Here is a 9,534-nt window from a genome sequence, read left to right on the forward strand (position 1 = left end):
TCGTGAACCATCTAACCTACATAATGGTATTCGAGAAGTTAATGAAGATATCAAATCCATTGTCTGGGCGAGTCGAAATGGATTGAAGTCGAACTCTGCAAAGACACAAGCCATCATCTTCGGTACAGCCAGATACATCAATGCAATTGAACCTGACCGACTGCCTGTGATCAGTGTAAGTGGATCTGCAGTACAACTTTCTACCTGTGTCAAGTACCTTGGCGTTATGATTTCAAGCACTCTATCTTGGAACTTACATGTAGAAAAGGTTGTCAAGAATATACGCACCAAACTTTATCAGCTAAAACTATCTAAACATCTGCTGCCTAAGGAGCTAAAAATACGATTGATAAATTCGCTTATCCTACCACATCTGGATTTCTGCTGCGCTGTATTCACGGATATAACGGACCAACTCAACACGCAACTATGTAAGGCACTAAACGCCTGCATCAGATTTGTATTTAACACTAGACGAGACGAGCATATAACGCCATACTATCGGGAGCTGCGCTGGCTCAAGACCGATGCTAGAAGGAAATATTTCGTAGGATGCCTACTATTCAGCATAATCTGCACTGAACAGCCGAGCCTACTATTCAACAGTTTCACCTTCAAATCGGCTAACACATCGAGAGCTACAAGGGCCTTTGAAGGACTTCTCTCCCTGCCTTTGTGTAGAACGGAGACCTGGGCGCGCTCTTTCAATATTAGTGCTTCCAAGCTATGGAATAACCTGACGCCGGACATACGAGGTGTGACGTCGAAGGACGACTTCAAACACAAACTATACGAACATCTGTTAAGTGCCACCGGGATCTACGAGGGTGGTTTGAAAAGTCCGTGCAAAGTCAGAGAGATGGCACCACTGGTGCGTATTTTTAGTTAGTAGCATCTCTTGGAAGAACACACACCAAGTTTCAGCCAGATCGGTCTATTTCTCTGTGTTTGGCGTTCGTTTGAATCGAGAAAGTCGAGTGATTTCCAAAAAATGGATGAAAGAGAATTTCGTTGATAAAACATTACTTTATGAAAGGCAAATCGCCTCAGAAGACTAAGGAGAAGCTTGATAAACATTATAGTGAATCTGCACCTTCGATTAGAACAGTTTATAAGTGGTTTCAAAATTTTCGGAGTGGCCATATGAGCACAAGTGACGCTGAACGTTCTGGACGCCCTATTGAGGTCACTACTCCAGAAATCATTGATAAAATCCATGATATGATGATGGATGATAGAAGAGTGAAGGTGCGCGAGATTGCTAGTGCTGTGGGCATCTCGAGTGAACGGGTACATAATATTTTGCATCAACATTTGGGCATGAAAAAGCTATCCGCAAGATGGGTGCCACGATTGCTCACAGTTGACAACAAACGAAATCGTGTGAGGTGTTCCAAGGACGGTTTGCAGCTGTTTCAGCGGAATCCACAGGACTTTAAGCGTCGTTTCGTCACTGTGGACGAAACATGGATACACCACTACACGCCTGAGACCAAGGAACAGTCCAAACAATGGGTTGCCAGCGGGGAGTCTGCACCAAAGAAGGCGAAGACCGTTCTTTCGGCCGGGAAAGTTATGGCGACTGTCTTTTGGGATTCGCAAGGAATAATCCTCATCGACTATTTGGAAAAGGGCAAAACTATTACAGGTGCATATTATTCATCGTTATTGGACCGTTTGAAAACCGAGCTGCAAGAAAAACGTCCACGATTGGCCCACAAAAAAGTCCTTTTCCATCACGACAACGCACCAGCTCACTCATCTGTAGTTGTAGCCGCAAAATTGATGGAATTAAGGTCCCAACTCGTTCCGCATCCCCCCTATTCTCCAGATTTGGCTCCCTCGGACTACTACTTGTTCCCCAATATGAAGAAATGGCTGGGGGGAAAGAGATTTTATTCAACGAGGAGGTGATTGCGGAAACGAATGCCTATTTTGCAGAGTTGGACCAATCTTATTATTTGGAAGGGATCAACAAACTGGAGCAGCGTTGGACGAAGTGTATAAGCCTAAAAGGAGACTACGTTGAAAAATAAAAAAAGTTTATCCCGAAAAATTAAGTAGTTTTCATTTTTGCACGGACTTTTCAAACCACCCTCGTATGTACTGTAGCTGCTTTCTTGCGGCTCCCACAGCTGAGTGCGCCAATAACACCGACACTAATTATACCGACACTCTAATCCTCATCTAAACGCATAAATTAATTCAATCCATACGTATAAATTGTATAGACATTCGCTAACTAAAATCCCACATTCAGAGCCTCACGCACACACTACATAATGCTTGTACACTTTTAAAATACTATCATTATATATTATAAATTACCAATATTATTAAAGTTTTCATATTATACTATTTCACTATTAGTATTAACAAACATACGAGAGCACATTCAGATGTAAAGAACAAATTGTATATTTAATTATATTTTAATTGTACTTTTGATTTACAGTGCGCTTGAGGGGACGTTGTCCCAGAGCGTTCATAATAAATACACGCTTTCTCTCTCTTTCTCTCTTTCTCTTTGCTTTCTTTCCTAGCACTCGTTCCACAATTCCCTCTTCAAATATCCGCCTCTCTTCCTGGTCCTCTCCATCCACTCCTTTCCAAATCAAGTTACTTCTTCTCTTGCTTCTTCTCTTCTGGTACCCTCTCTTCCTTCTCCCTTCTTAATCTCTCCCTCCTTTCCTTCTCCCTTTCCCACTTCTCTTCTCTCTCTTCTATCTTCTTCCATATCTCCATTCTTTTTCCGTCCCCCTCTTCTTTTTCCAGCTCCTTCACTCTTCTGTCCCCTCTGGCTCCCCCTCTCTTCGTCTGCTCCTTTTTTCACCTCTTCTCACCAGCCCTGTGCCTTGTTCTTCCCCCCTCTTTTTCTTCCTTCCCCTTCCCTCTTTCCTCCCTTCCTCCACTCTCCTCTTCAATTATCTTCCGGTCTTCCTCTTTCCTATCTTCCTTCTTCCTGTCCTCCTTTCTTTTGCCACTCCCCGCCCACTTCTCCCCCTTTCTTTTCTTCTCCCCCCTCTCTGCCCTCTGTCTCTCGTCTGTCCCCTTCTCTTCTTCTTTATCTTCCTTTCGCATGTCCATCCGCTCTCTATTCCTCTCCTTCCCTTGTCTATATACATAACTCTTCTGTACTTTCTTCCTTACTTTCTTCCGACGCCTCCTCTCCTGCCCCAACCATGTAACCTTCCTTCTTACGCTCTGCCGCTACCTTCCTCTCCTACCTGCGACCGTATTTCTTCTTCTTTCTCGTTCCCCTGTCTTTCCTCCTTCCTCTCCTCTTCCGTCCAACCGGCCGCTCCATCCAACTCCTTCTTTCCTTTCTCCTCTCTTCCTTTACTTCCTGAAATCACCTTATTAGCTATGCCTCCTTGCCTCTCTCTTGATACGTCTAACCTCCTTCCTGTCATTCCTTCCAGTATCTCCGCAATCCTTATCAACAACTCCTTCATCTCCCTGAGTTCCTTTAATCCTTCCTTCTTCTTTATTGCCTCCATCATCCTTTTCTTACACATGCTTGCTAACTCTCCGCTTCCAATTTCTCTTTCTATCTCCTTTATTCCTTCATCTAATATATGCTACCGGCTTACTAACCTCTCGCCGTATCTGTTAGCGACATCGATCCTGCACGTGTTGATCATTCTTCCAATCGATCCCGCCCTCTCTCCACTTTCTCCCATGGTATCGCCCGCCTCTGCCGTGATCCACCCGAACCGATCGATACCTTCGTCCTCCGTGGCGCCATCTTCAGTTGTCCTCTCTCTCGTCCTGTCACTCTCTCTTACCCTCTCCTCTATACCGACCCCTCTCCAACCTCTCCTTTGCCACATCACGTCTCCTCTTCCTTTCTACCAGCTGCTCCACAACTTTCTTCCTTCTGTTATCTCCTTGTTACTCCACTCTCAATTGCTCCATCACTTCACCTGTCTCTTCCTTTACTCCTTCATTCATAACGTAATTCCTCCTCCTCAAATCGACCTAAGGGTGTTACAAAGGACATATACTTCGCCAATCTGTCGGCAACTCCGACACAACAAAACACGTTTCGCAAACCAAGTCTAGAACAATAAAATTTTGCGCACAATCTATCCAAATGGTCGTCAATCGGAGGGGTTGGAAAATTATCCTTTACAATTACTTTATCTAATTCGCGATAATCGATGTACAATTGCGGTTCACTGTCTCTTTTACGCACCAATACAATTGGGAAAGCGTATAGGAAATCGCTCGGTTTTATTATTTGCTCCGGTAACAATTTATTTGCAATTTGTCTCAACTTGTCTCTATCGTCAAATAAAAGTCTTTGCGGTTTCAAACTAATAGGCCGATCGTGCCTCATATTAATCGTCGTTTCACTCTCCTTTCGAGAACTCACAATTTGTGTTTTGGTAACGTGCTCGCTTTCATACAATTCTTCAGCGCGTTCTTTTGTCCTCGAAAAGTCCGAGTTATCCGACTGTAAATTTACCTTTGAAACACTAAATTTTTCCCCCAATGTTACTTCAATTAACGGCGACGAAATATAATCCAAGCAGAGCTGCGCAAGCTATCGCGGTATCCGGTACAACGAAAAAGTTTATTTCCAATTCGACATCATTAATCGCGACAACCTTTTCAAAAATCCCAAGGATCTCTATTTTAATTCCGTAGATACCGTAAAAAGACTGTTTTTTAATAACCGGCATACAAACATGCGCAGGCACGAAATTGCTCTTGATTAAACTATCGGAGATCCCGAATCTATCATCGCTCTCAAAGAATATTCCCATTTATTATCGGACTCATCCGCAATTCCATACGCAAGATTTATCAAATACGGATCGCTCAGGGTCGTCTCAATTACGCTCGTTGTATTCTCCGGCCGCGATTTCGGACACTCCTTCACGCGATGCTCCCGGCTGCCGCATCCAAAGCAGGAGCCCTTCGCACGCCCCTGTTCTTCCTTGCAATCCCTCGAAATATGTCCGGCCGCTCCGCAATTGTAACAGCGGACAACCTTTGCTGTTAACACTCCTTCACGCGGTGATTCTGGTGCCGACCGCTGCCCCTTCGCGGCTCGCTCTCCGCTGCCCTTCGCCCCGCCATCCAACGACAGCTTCTTAAAGGCGTCCAATAAATCTGCCGCCGACGTAAAGCGCAGCATCCGCGCCTGGTTCTGCATTCGAATATCCGGCACTCCGTCAATCAAGCAATCAATGAGTTCTTCCTTCGTTAATAGAAGCTCTGTTGGCAAGAACCACCTTCTCATGGTAATATTCCGCAAACGCCTCGCCGCTCCGCCACTTGCGCTTCTCGAAATCTCGCCTCAACGTCAGCCTGCTGGGGCGATTGTCAAATATACGCGACATTACCGACAACAATTCTGTCGCACTCAATTGTAGATGTTCTGGTCTCGAGTGAAACCAGCTCAGAGCTTTATTTTTCAGTCTCAGACTAATCAGTATCCTCGTCGAATTTTCGTCCAATTAATATGTCTCACGTAGAAGTTCGACTTGTTTCTTCCACGCCTCGAAATTGTCACAGTTGCCTCGGAATTCACTCAACAAATCACTGATGACTCGTATGTTGAGTCTCGAATCGATGGTACGATCGCTGGTACCGCTCTCGACACTCGGCGTCATGCTTGCCTCTCGACGGACGAGATCCAGTTCTCGCTCCAGAAGAGCTTTTTCTCGCCTCAAAATCTCCAGCTCCCTCGCCATTAATTCCGGCGGCAACACAAAATTATCCGGAGCCGCTGCAATCTCCCTTGAATACGACGCCACTACACCATCGGAACACACTCGCTCTCTCGATGTACCCGCCTCCGAATTCGCCGATAAATTTTGCGTCAAGTCCTCGCCAACAAGATGTTCATATGCGCTTCGCCACTTATCCTCGCCGACGGACAATATTCGCGCCACCAATTCCACCTTTGCTCCGCTCGTGGACACGCCGACCTGTCGCGCAATCTCCTTCAGGTTCACAACCGTTATGCCGTTCACAATTTATCTTGAGGCGCCCGATCCATCTTCTCGACAATAGCAATTCGTTAAAAAAAAATTTTACAAGTCACGAAAAGTCGTTGTTCACCCGATATAACAACAACGGAGACACAATATTATCCGTCAACAAGGTCACACGTTATAAAAATTTCCAGAATATTGTCTCAATGTTAAAATAACACAAAGCCAAAACAATTCAAATTTTGCCGTTAACAATTCGCGACAACCAAATTCTGCCGTTACAATCCGCGACAATCAAGGTAATTAATATTATAGTCCGGATCACAAAGCCGGTACACGTCAAAAAAATAGTCCGCGCACCGTCGTCAAACAATTTCACGGTCACACGCGTCAAGCTCCTTGCAACGCGAGTCTCACAATTAGTTTGCAGTACCTGAAAGTCACCTCGTGAACGTGCACTCCAGGATCCGATCGAATATCCCACGATTTCGAATATAACCCACTTCTGATATTTGTGGGCCGAGATTAAATATTCACTTCCGAATCAATGCAATAAATTAATAATAGGAAAACGCAAGTCAGGATTTAGCAAAAGTAAAATAAGTCAGGATTTAATATAATACGTCGATTTAATACGAGATAGCCAGAAATAAATGTACAGGATATAGGCCGCGATAAATAGGTCAAGGAGAACTCGCGTAAACAAAGAACAGCTATTATTGTATCGGCTGATCCTTGTAGACTCTGTCGTCACTCGATATCGACTTGTCGTCGCGAAGACTAAATCATTCGATCATGCGCAAATGATCGCGTGCATCGCTGTCAGGACACGCGTGGCCCGCAATAAAATAATATAATTGCCTACAAAATAATTTATTTTATTATATATATAGTCACGTCCCTGGGTTTCGTTTGCATGTCATCTTTACGTCGCGAGGGAAGCTGTGTACTGACAACGAGCGAGCAGCTGTTTTTGAGCGCCATGATTTGGTTCTGAGCTGTCGTTCCGGGAGGACGTATCCTCTGACGGCTAATTCCGGTTTCGGTCAATGCATATATTGCTTTACGTTTATTTGTTATTGTGTTATACTGTTCTGTTATTAAAGTTCTTTCGTTGTCTAAGAGAATATTTTCATTACGGGCGCGAGTGAGGGTGTGAGAGTGAGAACGAGAGTCGCGAGATATCGCCGTGCCGTCTTGAGGACGTAACAATATATATGTATATATGTATATATAAATATTTTATGAAAATATATAATGATTCTACATATGCATACGTTCAAGTTTAATTACATAATTATTCATATTTATTTAGAGATATATTAGAGAATTTTTGGAGAATATTTAGAGAAATAATAAATATATTTATATATATATTTTAGTGAATTTATTTTATTATTATTATATATTATTAGGTGTACAAATTAATTCTCGGCCCTAATATTAAATCAGCTGTAACATTTATTTAAGAGGAAAGTTTTTGCAGCCAACTTCAGGGCTGTATAGTACCAACATCATACACTATAAAACCGATATATATAATTGACATAACTTCAAATAATTCAACATAAGCACAGTAAACATGATGGCGTCTAATAAACAACACATTAGGCATTGTTTGCTCTTTGCATTTCAATTTAAAAAAACCGGGTAAAACTGTTACTGCTGAGCGTTACAAAATTCAACTTTTGCGTTTAAGTGACGAAATCGAGCGCAAAAGATTTTTTACGGGCAATGGACGAAGGCCGGTCATTCTGCTGCACGATAACGCGAGGCCACACACGGCTAAAGCGACTAAGGACACGCTTGATTTGTTGGGCTGGGAAATTTTGCCACATCCGGCGTATTCACCGGACCTAGCCCTGTCAGATTTTCACTTGTTCCGGTCCCTCCAACACTATTTGGCAGATTCCCACTTTAAAACGCTCGAAGAGGTCGAAAAATGCATTGCTGACTTTATTGACTCTAAACCGGCGTTCTTTTATCAAGAGGGGATTCGTCACCTACCCAAAAGATGGCAAAAATGTGTAGATGCCGCCGGAGATTACTTTATTGATTAAAGTTTATTCTAAGTTTGTTTAAATAAACGTTAATTTTCATTAAAAAAGGCCGAGAATTAATTTGTACACCTAATATAAACATTTTGAAATTAAATATTAATTATACATTTGTATCATTATAGAAAATAAATCATCTAAATTGTTATAGTCCTAAATAGCTATAACTACTTAAATTACATCCGCTTGACAACGCATTGGCCGCGAAAAAACCGCATACGCAGCGAGACACGCGCGAAATCTAAAAGTTACAAAAATGCAAGCGAAGCGAAGGAGACTTCGAATTTCCTTCGCTTGCATCCAGGACTTTGACCAAGAGGGCCTGTTACCAGACACCCCCTCCAATCAAAAGATTCCAAAATCCGGCTATAAAACCGAACAGTAGACGCGCTCGCAGCAGTCGCAAATCAAAAATCGAATAATGTGTAATGCGAACCGCCGAATATTCTAAGTTGTGGAACGTCGCCGAACGACCGTAATCCTAAACCATTCGAGGATACGACGCGAGCGCGAGTACTCTAACGGATACAGGAAACAAAATAAAAGTGTAAAGCAAGTTGAAATAAAATAATTGTATTAACAAGAAAAACTACAATATTCTTCACCCCGGACCGGACAATCCTGACGCCCACGGATTCCCATCCCAAATTCGACGCGACCCCTGTGCTCGAGGCACACAACAATATTTACCTGGAGATTCTCTTGAATGTTTCGTATCATTAAACATGAATTTTTTAAAAATTTCTCGTACAATATGAGAGTCGTCATGATCAGTGGTCATTCGATTTCTTCCTCTTTCTATACGATACTCTCCACGACTGAACCAAACTCCAGTAATTTTTTTCATAGTTTTTGCATTTGGGTCTTGCTTACTTCAAATTTAGCTGTTACTTTTCTTTGTGAAGAACATTTCTGAATATCTTTTATGATTAATTTTTTTTGTGTACAAGTTTATTTTTCAGTCATCTTTACAAACAAACTTTCTCTGTTGAGAATCGGCGAATGACAACGAAAACAAACGTGCAATATAATAAGGTCACATGATAAACTAAACGAAACACAATATAATTTTGCTCAAGAAAAAGATAGAATACTTCAATTAATAAGCGGCATTTTTAACTGAGATGGTGGTCTTTTTTGTCTCGCTCTTTGTCTACTAAGCGAAATAATTCTGATAAAAATTAGAAAAAAAATAAATATAAAAATATAAGAAAAATCTTTTTAAAAGCTAAAATTCGATCAATAATATCAATATATATTTTCTAAATAAGTAGAATATAAATTATAATACTGACTTTTTAAATAATAAAATATATATTTGAAACAATAATAGCATATTGAAAATAAATATAAATAGGTGAGATTTTAGAATACGGGAAATATTTCCAAAAACTCACTTTATGTTTCAATAAAAACTGTTTGTCCTTTTATTTAAAATTCTTTTATATTATTATAAATATATAATATTTCGTGTATAATACTTCAAAATTGTACTTCAGGAATAAATGCACATTTTTTAAGCATTTGTT

General features: G+C 41.6%; 1 protein-coding gene and 1 pseudogene across 1 annotated transcript; both read left to right on the top strand.

The window, feature by feature from the left end:
* Window positions 1-226: 226 nt before the first annotated feature.
* Window positions 227-889, top strand: LOC145937938 (uncharacterized). Its single transcript, XM_083041285.1, has one exon. It carries the CDS (start codon window positions 227-229, stop codon window positions 887-889), a length of 663 nt encoding a protein of 220 aa, XP_082897411.1.
* Window positions 890-1,095: 206 nt separating this feature from the next.
* On the top strand, window positions 1,096-1,772 carry LOC145937302 (protein GVQW3-like; annotated as a pseudogene).
* The last annotated feature ends 7,762 nt before the right edge of the window (window positions 1,773-9,534 follow it).

The sequence above is a fragment of the Prenolepis imparis genome, unplaced genomic scaffold (assembly GCF_030444845.1).
Source record: "Prenolepis imparis isolate NDT839.2.m4 unplaced genomic scaffold, iyPreImpa1.0 SCAF_6, whole genome shotgun sequence".
Taxonomy (NCBI): Eukaryota; Metazoa; Arthropoda; class Insecta; order Hymenoptera; family Formicidae; genus Prenolepis; species Prenolepis imparis.

Excerpts from the sequence above, each read along its gene's own strand:
- LOC145937938 (XM_083041285.1), top strand. The coding sequence starts at position 227 with ATGATTTCAAGCACTCTATCTTGGAACTTACATGTAGAAAAGGTTGTC.